The 16,684-nt window shown below is 40.7% G+C and overlaps 2 protein-coding genes across 2 annotated transcripts; both read left to right on the forward strand.

Moving 5' to 3' along the window:
- Positions 1 to 4,856: 4,856 nt before the first annotated feature.
- Positions 4,857 to 5,423, forward strand: LOC147882806 (uncharacterized). The gene has a single exon (XM_087400509.1). It carries the CDS (start codon positions 4,857 to 4,859, stop codon positions 5,421 to 5,423), a length of 567 nt encoding a protein of 188 aa, XP_087256635.1.
- A 5,671-nt stretch (positions 5,424 to 11,094) lies between these two features.
- LOC147882807 (uncharacterized) lies at positions 11,095 to 12,327 on the forward strand. The gene is made up of 2 exons (XM_087401152.1): positions 11,095 to 11,235; positions 11,502 to 12,327. The coding sequence occupies exons 1-2, from the start codon at positions 11,095 to 11,097 to the stop codon at positions 12,195 to 12,197; spliced, it is 837 nt and encodes a 278-aa protein (XP_087257278.1). The 3' UTR covers positions 12,198 to 12,327.
- The last annotated feature ends 4,357 nt before the right edge of the window (positions 12,328 to 16,684 follow it).

Consider the following 16,684-nt stretch of genomic DNA (forward strand, 5'->3'; position numbering starts at 1 on the left):
TCACTGCGTGATGTTGCCCCGGATGCAAATCGTTCCTACCAAAGAATTGGCATGGTTCATAGGTTTTGCAATACAAAGTGACATCCTTGGCCAATAGTATCCAGCATGTAAAATCTTCTTAGCTGTATAGTCACTGGCATAGTGGCCTCCACAAAATCCATCATGATAATGCTTCAATACCTTAGGCACTTCATCTGCATCAATGGCCCGTCTTAGTACCCAATCCATGCCTTGACGGTACAACACCCCATCAAGGAGGGTGTAGCGCCTACTATCTCTGTGGATCTTCTTTCTCTCATAGCTAGTACTTTCTGAAGGAAAGGAGAAAGCAGTCAGAAACTTGTAGATACCACCATACCATGGATCCCCAACTTCTATGGCTGCTACAAGGGTTACATCAAGGCACTCCTCTAAATCAATCAAAGCATTCTCCAAGTTGGAACAACCCCCTTTTACAATTTTGAAAGAAAAATCATATTCTTGTAGAACTGCCAACCGTTTGGCCAACCAGCCCATGGGATTTGGTGATTGAAGAACGTGCTTTGCAAGACCAGTGCTAGTGAGTATAATGAAGCATGTAAGTAAAATAGATACCTTTCTTTAGTAGATACAATACTCAGCAACAAAGAAAGATATTAAATAAAAAATAAAGTCTTTATTAATTCAACGAGAGATTATGTCGATCAACACTTTGGTCACATATTACTCTACCATATGCTTCTACTTGCTAGGCTGCATCTTGTTCTATCAAATGAAGGGGAGAAGATGAAGGCTCCTCAAGGGGAATAGTATACTCAGAATAGAGATAGGGACATAATCCATGGCCCTACCTAGAGTGTTCTTGAAGTTGTCACTCTACTTAAGAGAGCTCAAAACATCCAATGGGACCCATTGGTGAGGGGAGGTAGCAATTCTGATAGACTAGCCATGGATAAGTCTATCAAAAAACTAAAGAGAGGGATCATTAGTAGGAAGAAAAGATCTCAAACTCAACTTGAGATGGATTGGCTTGCACAATATAGGGTAAATATCAACTGCCATGAGATCCAATGGTCGAATTCTTCTCTAGGTAAAGCCATGAAGGTGGGAGGAAGAAGGTTGTGGGAAAAGATGAGAGAGAAGGTTGTGGAAAGTAGTGGTGAAAGATGAGAAACAATGCTATAAATGGTGTAATGTTAAATAGAGTGAGAAAATGCATATACTTTATATATTTCCCTAAAATAACTGTATTTCAAAAATGTATTTTTAAAAACCTAAGTTATAATCTCTCTCTCTCTCTCTCTCATGCATAGAGACATGCATGGTGCGTGTGTGCACACACATAGATCGTTCTCTATTTCTCACTCTAATTACCTTCCCTCTCCTTGAACCTCCCATGTCTCTCTCTTTCTTTATTTCCTTCTCTTTCACATTGATTGGTCTCTCTCACCCACCCTTGCATGGACTCTCACTCTCTCTTTTAGTCGCTAGCCCCCCCCTCCTCTCTCTCTCTCTCTCTCTCTCTCTCTCTCTCTCTCTCTCTCTCTCTCTCTCCCTCTCTCTCTCTCTCTCTCTCTTTTACACACACACACACAAATTCTCTCTCTCTCTCTCTCTCTCTCTCTCTTTCACACACACACACACCATGGACAGTGGGCTCTTGGGTAGGCAGGCTTTCGGAGACAACACTCCATACTGGACCATATTTTTACCCTGAGAGCCATCATCGAGGAGTCAAAGTCGAGATGCCAGAAGGTCTAAACTTGCTTCGTGGACTTTTGGAAGGCTTTTGACACTGTCCCTCACTCTCGGCTAATCAGGCGACTACAAGAGTTGCATCTCCTAGAGGTCATGATCTGGGGAGTGATGAGTCTATATGAGTCTGTTAGAGGGCGAGTCTACTCTCAAGGTTAAAGATTACAAGTTAGAGATTTATTGGGCTTTTCTTCACAGCTGCTAATGTACTTTTCCTAAAATAGGTGTTCACCCTAACAAAGGGTTCATATGTGTTGTTATCCAATCATAGAGGGCTTGATTTTTGAAAGACACAAGAATTAACAAGCAGATGCGCCAAATCTCCCCCCAAGCTTGGGGAGCATCCCACCCTTCGACGAAGGACACCGTTTTAATTACCTCTGAAGCAGCAAGTAGTTCGATCACCACACAATGAGTAGAAGTAAAATCAAAGTTCTCCAAGTGTATCAGTAGTTCTTCACCATGAATCATCCACGGTGTATCATTCCACCCATCATCTCCTTGAACAATGCACTAGACAATCAGCCGTTGAAGGTCGACATGAAGATCAAGGAAGAGATCTCGTGCATTGGTAGCCGTAAGGTGCGAAGGACCAGGCACCAAATCCTTAAATGCATCGAGAAGTGACATAAATATCCACCCTCCTCGTGTGGCATGCATCCGTGAAGTGAGCTTGGAGAAGTTCTGATTCGGTGATCTAGCAGGAGATGTGAATAGAGCATATGAAATGAACTACTTTTGCTTTTTACAGCAAGAGCAAACTCCCCACAGTTAGAGAGTTACAGTTCCCAAGATTTCAATATATAAATAAAAATCATTACATTTTCACCACTTCCAACTTGTTGGCCCAATGATAAGTCTCCCTTTTGTGAAGGGAGAGGTCTTCGGTTCAAATCCTACTCTTTAATAAAAAGAGAGGAGAGGAGAGGATAAGGAGAAGAGAAAGAGAAGAAGAAGAGGGGGGCATGGGATCTGCTGTTACAATTTTGCAGAAACTCAGAAAACTATCTGCGACCAGAAGACACAACAGCCAATAAAACTATCGCAGGTGAACACAGTAGATGCATGGAGCAAGAAAATAGTCTACGACCAAAAGATGTAGCGGCCCACAAAATTGTCACATGGGTGAACGTAGTAGATGCGCAGAGCGAGAAAACTATCCACGACCAGAAGACGCAGTGGCCCAGAAAACTATCGCGTGGGTGAACACAGTAGACACACGAATCGAATGCGTGTGCAGTAGCTTAGAAGGAGCACAGATGGTACAATTTTGCAAATGCGACCGGTACGAGCAGAAGATTCGCCACTAGCCATGGAGATTTCGATCCGAGCAGCCACACCATTTCTATTAGCCGGAAAAGAAATCAAGACTAGAGGCTAGAGGCTAAGCATGGCGACGCTCGAGGGCCATAGGGGAAAGGAGATCGTGAGGGCAAACCGTTATCATGCGAGGGGAAAAGGAATTAGAAGGGGAGGGAATAAAGAGGGAGACTATGACACAAGGGGAAAGGGAGAGGGGGAAGAGAAGCATGTACATGATTGGAGGAGGGATGTAAAGATGGAGACATCAAGGAAAGAGGATCATACTTTATTTGAAAGAAAGGATGAGAGGGAAATATCAAAGTACTAGCTAGGTGGCTTTACAAGAATGAGCGTGTCTCATCAAGGAATAGCCCCCTCCTTTTATAGCCAAAAGAGGGGGTCTCTCCCAATTAATGTATCCTCCCACATGCATGGTGTGTGTGGAAAAGTCTACCATTTGGGCTAGGCGGTTACGCTCTCAATTGTGTGAAACAACCCCTTGCCTCAATTTTCCACATAAATCAAGCCCCATATCTCAAGTCTATGATACTCCCTTGGTCTCTTCCCAATTTTATAATATGTTCAAACCTCTAGGAGGACAAGTGGAGGGTTGGCACAAGGAATCTTGCCACCTCATCCTACTTTCCCCATTATTTAACTTGCCCTCTTGGACCTTCTATACCTCCCCCACATGGGCCTATCCCATATGGAGGGAATAACTCAATATAATATCCTCTCCACCTATTTTATATTACTTCTCCCATGGACTTTGAGCCATATCTCACTAAATGCAGCCTAGGTGGAGGGGTGGAACATGGTGGAGCCATGCCACCTTACATTTTATAATATTACTATCATGGATTATGTACAACACACCTTATGGGTCCTCTTACGTGGAAGGGTGGCACATGGTCATGCCTTGCCACCTCAACCCTGGGCCCTATGCACACCATATTTTATTATATTATTGCCACATATACAAACACACACACATATTAATGCCTTTTTCCTTAGACAATTTTATCCATAACAGTACCTAAGCCAATGAAGGTTAGACTTTACCTCATAGGCTCATTTTCTTTACTTGGGTTCCTTCAATATATTGATCATGTTTAAAGGGACTATAGTCCCGAGCAGCTTGGGATTATGAGTGACCAGTTATATTCCTCTTTTTTTGGACACATCTATGTCTACAAGGGTGTGCATCCAATTATGCAAAAACTCAGACTCTGGCGATGGAGCATACCAAAGTGGAAGCCCATTGCGGGGATGTGGGTGGTCATTTTGCGGGGGCAATAACCACAAAGAAAATTCTACAAGCAAGATTATGGTGTCCAACCATGCAGAGGGATGCTCGGTGGTTTGCAAAGAGTTGCGACCTCTACTAGTGGTTGGGCCAACCCACAGATCACGATCAGATGCCTCTCAACCCTAGAGCATTTGAGAAATAGGGTCTGGACTTCATGGGTCCATGAATAGGCTAGCTGCCTGCACACGAAATTGTTACACACTGGTAGCAACTGATTATTGTACGAAATCGGTGGAAGCCTAGGCTTTGCGAGATAACACCGCAAATTCAGTTGCAAAGTGCCTCTATCGAGATGTGTTCACCCAGTTTGGTTGCCTGATCGAAATTGTTAGCAAGATAAGGGTACCCACTTTGTCAACATAGTCATTAAGTGGATGAATTCCTTCGATATGGTGATTCACAAGAAGTCTTGTCCCTACTATCTGCAGGCTTATCCGCAGGCTAATGGGTTGGCTGAATCGACAAATCATACCTTCAAATGGATTATTTTGTGTTAGTGAATGAGCACCACATGGATTGGGATGAAAAGTTGTTGGCCACATTATGGGCTTACCGCACATCTTTCAAAGTGGCAATTGGGTTGACTCCTTTCAAGTTGGCATTTGGGCTAGAAGTAATTACGTCAATCAAGCATATAGTGCCTAGTTTTCGGATTGCGGTGGAGGACAGGCTTCTTTTGCAGGAGTCCATGGTGTTTCGATTGGATGTCCTTAATCAAGTGGATGACATGCGATTGGAGAGCTATTATCTGACTTTGGACGTTCAAGAAAGGTGGAAGCGGTGGGTGGATTTGGCTTCGAAGAAAAAGTCATTCGAGCACGAGCAATTGGTGCTACTATTCAACACTCATCTAGGGAGGATGCTAGGAAAGTTGAAGTTGCGATGGTCAGGACCATTCTTGATATTTCATGACTACGGGTCTACATCGTTCTATCTTGCGTACTTGCAAGGGTATGTACTTCCACATCCAGTTAATGGTTTTCAAGTGCATCCATATCATCATGACAGTAGTCTTCAGTTCCCCTTTCCGATATCTAATGAGGCGCATATTTCTTGGGTTGAGGTGGAGGCAGCATAGCAATCAGAGGAGGAGATGTAGTAGAATGGTAAGATGCATGATGACAATAGCCTGCTGCGAGGTCCTATCCCCAGCCGCCATGCAAAAACCTATCTCCAAGGTGGGGTATTGGCAATCTAGATTGCAATCCTTGATCATTTGTTTGCATGTACTAGTTGCATGCTTAGTATTCCTCATCGCACTCTCAGTTCTCTTGGTTTCCTTCGTCTTTCGGCCTTTCCCTACATTCAATGCTCTTTGCTTCCCTCTGCTTCGCATAGCTATCGTGATGGCACATGCACAATTTCACCCCTTCATTCTGTCGATTTACATTGATTCTCAATCCATCGATGCACGTCTCCAACGTCTGTGAATCTAGAGCTTCAGCAGCATCGATTGGCAGAGGGTGAACATTCACCCAGCAGACTTAGCGCTTTGCCAACAGTTTGCAATGGGATCAGCTGGCTATGAAGTTTTTGGGTGGGCATTGGGAGCTGACCATTCAATTGATTTATCAATGGCCATATTTGCTAATGGATGGAGGCTTGTTTTGCAACCGATGTGTTCAATGGAGGCGATGATGGTGGCTGAGTTTGGAAATCCTTCTCGAGTTGAGTACAAGCTCAGTGCATGCAAGGATGTTCAAGTCCGGGACCTGCATCGCTAGATACTTGAGTCAGTTTTCTTGCAAGCGAAGACCTACACGGTCTCTCCTAGGTCTCGAGGCATGATCCTGGTAGCAGAACAATGAGCAGTGTCTTGGGCACGTGTTTTGAAGGAGTGCATCCATGTAGAGGCTTAGAGGGTGGCAACGGCGGTGGATAAGAAGCAAGCTGTTAACTCAAAGATTGGCTAGATTTTGGAGATTTTATTCCCTTTACAGCTTGAGTCTATGATGCCTCGATGGAATATTGCATTGATTCTTACTCTTGAGCCCGAAGGACCTCTCCAGGATGGGGCTAAAGGATCATCTGGTCGAGTGCCCAAGAAGCAAAAACAACAAGGTTGACTTGCGACACAGTGCTCTACAGGGACCGATTCCTCAAGAGTTACGAGCTTGGAGTCTGAAGTCATTCAGTTGTTGCGGAACGAGAATGAAGCCCTGTAGAGTCAATAGGCACAGATGCAGCAAATGGAAGAGCGGGTGGCAGTCCTTGAAGCACAGGTCCAGGTTGCGGAAGCACACTCAAAGGCCACCTAGCAGTTACATTCGGAGTATGTTTCCAGCATTCAGGAGGAATTGTTATGTCGACGACTACCAATGGACTAGTTGAGTATTTGCAGGCTTTTCCTGGCACAGTCATTGTCAATATGGAGCAGATGGGTTCACTCCTTGATGCTCTCCAAGGGGATGTCCATGCGGAGTGGGATAGGCAATTTGCACGCTGGCGCGATGCAATGGTTCCACAAACATGTCAGGAGTTAGTTTCGCCGACCCGAAACTGATGGTGATGTGGGTGCTGGTGCAGGGTCTGAGCCCAAAAGTGGTCCTCAAATGCAGACAGTTATGGGTCTATGGGTTCCATTAATTCCACAAGCGGGAGAGGTAGTGCAAATAAGAGTAAAGGAGTGGTTGCGGAGTCAGGACCTACTGTTGGGGAAGATTGGCACACAAAATATGAAGAGTTGGCTGAAGGCATTGTAGAAGCTGTTGCTTGGTCATGCAAAATAGTTCAGGTGCTGAAGCGGCAAAGGCGTTCTCTTTGTTTTTTGTTAGAGTTGTGTGCCCATTATTTTAGTCTATCTTTGCCTCCTCACCCTCCTTGGTGGAATGAAGTGGATTAAATATTGGAAAAGTTTTATAATAAAGCACACGTCTTTTCCTGGGTTACTTGATCCCCCCTTGTTTGAGCCTTTAGTAATCCAACAGCCATCTACACAAGAAGAACGTTGGCAACAAATTTTGCCATAGGGTGCATGGATTGAGGAGATTCTTCCTACTTAATAGTGGCCTGAGCATCTGTCGCGGGAAATTGGTCAAGACTGCATCCTTTGCAGTGGTTGATGAATATGGAGCAGGATCAAAGGTTGAAGCTCTGGTTGCAGAAGAGGCAAAAGGAGATTGTTGATGCAAGTTTGAGTGGAGCTAAGCCTACAAAGCAGTTGCGGATGGAGTTGCATGAATGCAGTGATGTGGGACTGAGCAAAGTTGGGGTAACTGGTGCACCTGTATAGTGCATTTCCAGTTTGGATGAAGAGTAGAGTTCCGGCGATGGCTTTTGGGTGGCCTCGCAGGATGAAAAGCACCAGGAGTGCGATGTGACCGAGCAAAGTTGGGGTAACTGGTGCATCAGTACAGTGCATTTCTAGTTTGGATGAAGGGTAGAGTTCCAACGATGGTTTTTGGGTGGCAAGTCATGATAGTTTGATGTTGGCTTCTTTAATTTTGAATAGATTCGGAAAGAAATGCTTCTTTTTATGTGTACTTAGTGAAGGATTGGGATAACTTTACAGCACCTTGTTCTCTGCCGAGGCTATGCCCCCAAAATGATTGTTGCACTGATGCACATACACTATTTGATGTCTATCATAGGGATGAATATCTATTGTGGATTCGCATTCGCACAGTCCACCGTGAGTGCCATGTGTTATTGCATAACCATGCGGGTTAGCAGTAGTGACTATGAGGGGTGTGCATGGGTAGGTTAGTGGAAATAGTTGGCGGTTCAGTCCTCCAAGTAGTTTGAGTCTTCAACGGTCTCTAACCTGCCCTGACAGTCAGTTACCCTTCGATTACGCATGCTATTACTAGCATTCCGTCTCTGTTCTTTCCATATGTTGTGTGAGCTTTTGCTTCGAGAATACAGAGTTATGCAATGTTGTGATCTTTTTATCATGTTCTCTGTATTCCTTCTGTAGATGTTGAGTAGTTGTTCATTCCTATTTCCCCGTAGCATCTGTGTTGTATTATGACACTATAGTCACTATGTGATAAGTCTTTATGCACTTAGGGTAACCCATATTATGGTTCAATATATAAATTGTATCACATTTATATTTTTGGTAAGAGACTAATATACATTTCGTATAGCCAAAGGCTAGTGTCTTCTCAACTCCTCATCACTGTGTGTGTTGAGTACATGATCTATGTGACTTAACAAAAAATTCAATAATCTATCATCTCTAACTCCTTGAGTAGAGCCTTGGTATAGAAGTCTAGTCTAGTATGAATGATGATAATCCAATGAACAATTATATCAAGACAAATGAGAGCTCTAACAAATTAATTCGTAATAAAGGAGTACAACATGCTTTATCCCCTATACTCCAAGTCTCTCCTAGGCATATGATGCATGTCCTTGCCTCTAATAATGACAAGAACATTACTTTCTTCTCCATTTGCAATGGCAAGGCTATAGGCTTAAGTTTTTTTTTTGTCATGGTTATATCTTGATCATCATTGAAATGAGAAAACAATCTAGACTACCACACATTACCAAGTTTAGAATCAAGGCATTCCTACCAAAAAGTCTTAAAAGTTGTTAAGACAACAATGATGAACAATGGGAAAAACTTGAGTGTTAATTAGAAACGAGACTTGGTCAATATCTTCCCTTGTAGGCTACCTCCTCCATTTGAAATGCATAATAAGTACATGTATCTAGCCTTAAATTTTGTTTTTGTCTCTATAAATACCAACATGTGCATTCAAAAGAGAGACTCTTAACATGCCTCTATGGATCCCATGTGTTTCCCTCAACCCTAGGCCTACATTGGCCCAATAATGCATTTAAATATTGATTTAACTGGCATGCACTTCTCCCAATAATAATACCATGTGGCTCTTTAGCTTCTTAATGGTGTACAAAACATATCCCATAGCATTTAGTACTTGCAAAACCTCTAGTTACTCCCTTGTTATATTTATCCCCACTAATTCATTATTGACCCTATTTTTTTAAGTTCTTAAATAAATCACTTTAAGTTGAGATTCCCTTAGTGAGTTTCTTTATCATGATGACCACTAAATTCCTCTTTCCAAGGTATTGCCTAGTGGGTCTAAATAGCAACATGCAACTTATATGTCATAGCCCTTCTTTATGCTCTAGATGTGTTCTTGACCTATTCACATCAATTCTTTCCATGTGTATTCAAATTTGTTTGAGACATATTACATGATGCATCCTTTTTTTTTTGTTAAATTTTTTTCATGACATATACTTATATCTTCTACATTCATAACTTTGTATGTTGTCAGATCTTTTGCGGTTGGTATTCATATGTGTCTAATTTGGTGATACCTTTCATATGTCTAGCTCTTGACTAACCCATTATTATTTTTTAGCTTTGCTTGGTGCCTCTAAGGATTCTCTACCTTCCCACCTATGTCAAATTTAAGTGCAAATACCCACTAGTTAAAAGTCATTTTTTATTTTCTTAGAATTGTGACATGGGTTACTTCAGTGCCATTGCACTTGGTGTTTAAACACTTCATAGGCCCATCGTCTTTGCATCGTTGAACCAAATCAAGTTTTTCTAGAAGAAGTAGCTAAATGATCTTTCATGTCATGAATTATATTACCTATGTTTTTGGTGAAGCAAAATGTCTTCATCATGGTGGATTCTCACAATGAATTTCCATCAATATGGTTTTGTCCTTTGTTTTCACTCAGTTCATTCTAATATAATTGAAATATCATTGGCAATAGAATGTACAAGTTCCTTTTTCTTGTTTTAAAATTTCAAATACATGCCATTCATTCTCGTAAGCATTCCACATTCTAGAATCTATGGTCATTGGAGTATTTGTGTGATTCTAGAAAGATGCATTTTTTTAAACTTAGACTAAAGGCAACGCATTATAGACATTGAATCACTATACTTGTAAGCCAATAACATTTTACAAGAAGTAGTCATCCCATGCATAACCCTATGATTTCCTTTATAATGGACTACAAGGAATCTAATAAATTTGGAAGAAAATTTTGTAAGTGGGCTTAATCTATATAGTCATATGCCCATATTGTATGTTCATGTACTCAATCGCTTGATGTTCCAATAAGCCCAAGCATATGCTTTAAGTGTTGTCCTAATGACGTCCTAGGTACACAATATATAGACATTCATTACCTAGCATTGGACTACATTACAAGAATTGAATTATGGGAGGTAGGATCCTAAGCTACTCTAACTCCCCTAGCTAGGTGGGTTAAGCCCATAGTTTTAATAAGGGACATCTTTCCAATTTCAAAATTTGCATGTGGGCTTTTGCCCTCCCTCCCTCCTCCCTTTCCCTCGAGTCCCTTCTCCTCCTCCCTCCTCCACATCATGCTTGCGCCCCCTACTTTTGTTGCCTTTTTCTTCTTCTTACTCTAATTCAAAGCTCCTACTCTCGTATTCCATTTTTGTTCTCCCTTGTGATCCAAATAAACTCGATTTTCCTCTATCATCCTATTATGAGAAATTCCATTCCCTCCGGCTACTACATTTGTTCGAGTAAGATTACTAACATCTTGGTAATCACAATCAAATGTGATCTGGGCGATCTAGGGAGGACTAGTTCCCAGTGAAACTCAAACATCTTGAGTTGAGTGGCGCCTTGAACTATGAATGACGTGGAAGCTTTAAGCTTATGTGTCATCACCAAGGCAAGTTCCATGGTTGTTCCACGTGGAGTGAACAGGGAAACTCTTGGAAGCAAGCTTTTGCTATTTCAAGGGGGGAGATAGGCATCCTACTCTCCATTGCCAACATGTCTGCAGCTTTAGTCCGGGACTTCTTTCCATGGGTTGACAGCCTTGTCCGCTCGCACCCTTTTCTCCACGATGCTTGGAGCCTTATCTTCCCAGCAAGTGTTGAGGCTTTGTGCCCTCGTCCTCACATCTCTCTTCAGGTACATGCCTCTATTTTGCAGAAAAATCGAGCTCCAAAATCCATTTCCAGTGGCGTTGAATTGAATTTCTTGATTGAACGTGCGATGGGTTCTTGAAATATATTTGAAGATCGCGAAGAGACAGTAAGATCAGCTGTTTTGCCTCAATTTTCCAGAAAATCGACCTCCAAAATCCAATACCAGGGGGTGTAGAATTTCGTAGGGATGGGTTCTTGAAACATATTTGAGATCGAGAAGAGACGGTAAGATCAGCTGTTTTTGTGCAGGTGTCTCATGACAAATCCTTTACATTGATGTGGCCTTATGCTTCCCTTTTCTGCCTACTGGGCATCGTAGTCGGCTTCATTCATGCGGCACTACTCCTGCGCAACTGCTTCACCAATCGTGCCAGAAAGGGATCTTTCACGTGGGGGTTTGCTTTTCTGTGGTATGGCACCATGAGCTTGGCGGGCCTATTCTACCATTGCATTACACCCCGCAAGGTCTTTTATCTGATGGACGTCGTTTCGACCACCTGTTCTTCTATATCTATAATAGCCGGCTACCTCGTTTTCATTTCAGTGGATGACAGAGATCGCCAATGGCGGAGCTCTATGGCGCTATTCTATCTGCTGATAGGTATTGTGGCGCTCAAGGGTCCTCAATTCGGGAGAGACCTGCTGTACTTGGGGCCCGCAGGCTCATCGTTCGTGTGCGGTATCTTCTTTGTGTGGAAGGTTTCCAAGGGGCGATCGTGGGCGAGTCTGGCATGGCTAAGCGCCGCTGCAGCAGCGGCCGTGGTAGCGTTGGCGAGTGTGCCTCTAGATGCGTGGCTATGCAGGAGATTTGGACCAAATTTCAGCTTACTGGTCTGGTTTTTCTTGGGTTGCGACGTGGCGATATGCTGCGTGTATCAATTCGTGCGTTCAGCAGGAGCAGCTGATGAGGAAATCAGCAGCAAAAAGCACCACAAAGAATCGTGAAAAAACGTTAGACCTTAAACAAGACCCACATTCTTTTACGTCGGTGGCAACGTGTGGCTTCCATCGTCCAATGATAAAATCCATTGTTCTCAATTTCTCAATTCATTGACCTTGTAAGCTAACAAGTTCCTTCTCCATTCGTTGAATCGTGTGCGATTGAAACTCCTCTTTCTTTTCTTCATGCAAAAGAAGAAACGTGAAATACAAGAATAGCATGAACTCGCCATATTTAGCTCTAGCATGTATCTCCACTTTAAGCCATGCCAAAGTTCACATGGGACCTTACCCTTGCAAAACATCACATCATTCCTTGCCCTCCAAAGGTGTCTCATCACCCAACTCGTACAAGACTCCACACTTACATTTGAAAGTCAGTCTATTATTTATTGAGCAAACAGAGCTTCATGTTTGTTGTGTTTTGAGAGGATTAGTTTGGGCATGTTTGTGATTAGAGAAACATTGTTTTCTAAGGGCCTTTTCCCACCTCGAGTGCATGTCGGCCTAGAGAGTGAACTTGTAATTATTAAAGTGACCTTTATGTTGTGTTAGTAAACTTAAAAGGAGTAGATACAATTATATTATAGTTAACCCTAACAACACAATTTCATATCCATTGGTACAACTTATATTACGCAATAAAGTGATCCCAATAATAAATTTTCAATCTTTTCTTGCACAATATGCTAGCTATATCATTACACCAATGTCACTATCACAATGGCCATTTCCCACCTATCTTTATGTTATGTGAGTAGATTTAAACATAAGTAGGTGTAATTACATGATAGTTAATTCTGACAACACAATCTCATTTCCATTATACCCCTTATATTATGCAATAAAGTTGCACAAAATGCTGTATAATTACTCTCTCATGCCCATTTTTTGGGCTTACAATTACGCTTTCAAACTTGCACCCATGTTATATAGTTTCAATTTTGGTAAAGTAGCAATTTCACTTCCACTATTAAGCAAAACTCTTAATTTCTATAATTCAACTTATTTCCTTTCATAGAAGGTCCCTTATGCACGTATTTCATGGGGGTTAATTTTTCAAACATCCTCCTTGAATCTCAATCTGAATGCAAACTTCATTATTAAAAATCTTAAGCACTACTAGTAGTGGGAATAAGTCCTAAGTTCATTAATCATCGTCTTACTAAAAATCAAAATAAAGAAAGATTTATAGAAAACATCTAGGGTAGGCTTGTTTGACCAAATTTGGGAAAAATAAAAATTAATTTGGATGAAAGTATATTTCATTGGACATATATTTCTGAACACTAATCACATCTATAAAAAGGGATCCCTATTCTTATATTTTGCACCTTGAGAACTTGAGCTTGCCTTTGTGTCTAGTCTAATGCCCTCTTACTTATTGTGATGTTTGTTTATGTGCCTTATAGATCTTTGAAAATGTGTATACTTTTTTTATTTTTTCCTGTTGTTTCTTTGTTCTTTTCTTGCATCTAAATGCTTCGTTTGAGGAAGGATGAACATTTGTTAGCATTCAGTGACTAATGCATGGTACTTGGATATATTGACCCAAGTTGGCCTTGGTTACCTAGAAGCTAACAATTGCATTGATTTTAATAATTGGAATTTGAATGAGAGATGGAGGTAGGAATCAAGGGTACCCTCTGAGTAAATTAGTTAAGGCTAATTTCTTAGCTCTAGAACCATTAGAATATCTATTTGATTTATTGGGTGAGAATAAGTATGAGGACTATTAAGGCAAGGCAACAGATTCCATTTTGAGCTTGTCTACTCCATTTTGATCTTGTCTAGTCCATTTTGTGTACCGCTTCTATTGCCGACACACACCATATTCTGTTGTGGGTTTCCTCATCATACATAGATGTATACCAATTTGTGCATTTTGAGCTATATGTTCAATATCTATTAAAAATAAATTGGCTTTTTTTTTTTGAATGATTTTTGTCATTAGTACAAAGTTGGTACTTTTTACTTTTCCTTTTTGAATATACGTCAACGTTTGTGGTTTCTTTCTTTCTCTTCTTGACCTTCTAGATTCTTGTGGTTCTTCTACTTTCGCTTCTTGCCTTTTGTGTTTCTCTCTATGTATTTAATGCTTGTCAATACAATTATCTATTATATATTTTATGTTCTCCACTCTGAATCTTCATCAAATACATCTCTTGAGGTAATTATTTTCATGTTGATTGGATCATAGAAAGTATATGTTTTATTGTGCTCATTATGTCCAACCATAATGCACATTCTTGTAGCGGCGGATATGACATCAAGTTGACACTTGTGATCATCATTTACATGTGCAAATTCTATGCAACCAAAAATTATAAGACATCCAATATTTTACCTATAAAGGCTATACGTTTAATTAGTTTTATCTCAATAAACTATTCAACAAGTAGTTGCCAATGTTGCTTGTATCCAATACTGGTATGGCTTTAGCACTTTTAGCCCATGTTCTCTTCTTACTTTCTGCAATTACATTTTGTTGTAGTATGTCGATATGTGTGAATTGTCATTCCATTGATCGTTTTGCCTATTTGGCTACCAACCACGACACTGAATACTCTAAATCTAATAAAGAATTATGAATTTTCTTTGATGAAGTAGACTTTGGCAATATTTGTTGTAGATATCAATAATAAAAGTCAAGTAGTATAATTCTCCATTGAGTATTGCATAACCCTATACAAATTAGAGCGTATCAAATCAAGATAACCTTTTCTCTAGTTGTGCCTCTACCAAATTTTTCCCTAACTTATTTGCCAAAGCAATAAGCTGCACCTACATTTCTAAGAAAATTGAGTATTGGAATCTAAATTGCCATATTCTAAATTTTTATCTATATAGGGCTTCTACATTTTGATGATTTATCTTTTTGCCATAATTTTGACACTTTAATTGCTTCATACTTTGTTTTTTCACTACATGTAGATTGTGTACTACAACCATGAGCAAGGTAAATGTAAAGCTAAAAATGATAAAGGGAAAAAACAAGGAACCACCACAAATTTGATGTTGCTTCTATAAAGAGTATGGTAATACCAAGATCACGTGCAAAATTATGGTTGAAGCACATCAAGCTACTGAAGAGAAATGTAGAAAGAAGGGAAATTGGTCCCAAATGCTCATCTCTTTTGAAAGAGATAATAGACTTGGTTGAGGCTAATGCAGCCACTAGGTTTGAAGGCCCAGTGGAAAATTTCAAACCCATCACAAACTAAGGAATCAATTGCAAGGAGTAGGAATTAGGCATCCAAGCTCACACAGAATCAAAAGGGAGGGAACCTATAGTGGACTTACCATTACCATTACAACAACCAAATTTGGTTCCACATTCGGTTGAGCTAGGGTCAAGTAAGTCCAACAAATCTGAGCCCAGTTCCATCAACTACTTGAGTTTAGGGATGAGCCAAGCATTGGAAACCTTTTGCAACATGAAGGTCAACCACATGATGGTTGCATTGTTGCAACTATCTCCATATTGCTGAGATTCTTATTGTAGCATCTCAAATCAAAGGAAAAACCACCATAGCTTATGGATTCTCCTGTTACCATTCCAATCATTGCCACACTAGCAATAGGAAGTTCTAGTAAGCAATTTCAAAATTAAAACCAGAGTGTATCTAGTGTGATCATGGATGGTGGGCCAAAGTCAAGATTATCTTAAAATATGTCATCAAGAGGCTGAAGCTTAAAAACTTAAGCCTTCTCCATTTTGAGTATGCGTGGAAGACAAGAGACCTATAGAGCCCATGGGTATTCTCTCACATGTCATCATCACATGGGTATTCTCTCACATGCCATTGGAGTAGTACATTACATACTAAGTTTTATTATCTTTCAAGGGAAATACATGCCTACCCATTGCTACTAGGTAGACCTAGTTGAAAAGTGCCAAGGTGTTGAATGATTTTGGTTTGAGCTCATGACAATTAAGACCAAGGACAATGAGGTTCAAATCCTCACTACAAGCAAGGTTCTGTGCAGTTTCCAACCCAAGGGATTGGAAGTGAAAGATCAATTTTCATAGATTGTTGACTACGTAAGAAATTGATTTATTGCATGTGGCTACCAATCTTAAGGCAAACATGAAAGACAAGAAGTCGACAAAGCAACAACATATGTACCTTGTTCACTCACTAAAAATGTGACTAGTGAATGAGATCTATCTAGCTAAGCCAAAGATAGCTATCATTAAGCTTGGTTCTAAACACTTGATTCTAGAACCATCTCAAGATCTGAATTTGGGTACAATCGAGGAGCAACATACAATCATGGTAAGTGTGCATCTCCTAGATGACTTTTCTGATTCATTTTAGGATCCTTGATAAATTTGTGAGTCATGAGATGTACTCATTTATAGTTGGCTATAGTGGGTAAAATTAAATTTCTTTAGCACCCAAGGATTAGAACCAGATTTGCAATTATCATAGAATGGGGTGCATATGCTTGTAAGTTGTAAACTCATGCCATTTGGTTTGCATGCTATA

The sequence above is a fragment of the Dipteris shenzhenensis genome, chromosome 29 (assembly GCF_047967505.1).
Source record: "Dipteris shenzhenensis isolate YYH24624 ecotype China chromosome 29, Dip_SZ_1.0, whole genome shotgun sequence".
In the NCBI taxonomy this organism is placed as follows: Eukaryota; Viridiplantae; Streptophyta; class Polypodiopsida; order Gleicheniales; family Dipteridaceae; genus Dipteris; species Dipteris shenzhenensis.

Coding starts and splice junctions, on each gene's coding strand:
- LOC147882807 (XM_087401152.1), top strand. CDS start 11,095: ATGTCTGCAGCTTTAGTCCGGGACTTCTTTCCATGGGTTGACAGCCTT. Junction 11,236..11,501: donor GTCCTCACATCTCTCTTCAG/GTACATGCCTCT, acceptor GTTTTTGTGCAG/GTGTCTCATGACAAATCCTT.
- LOC147882806 (XM_087400509.1), top strand. CDS start 4,857: ATGGATTGGGATGAAAAGTTGTTGGCCACATTATGGGCTTACCGCACA.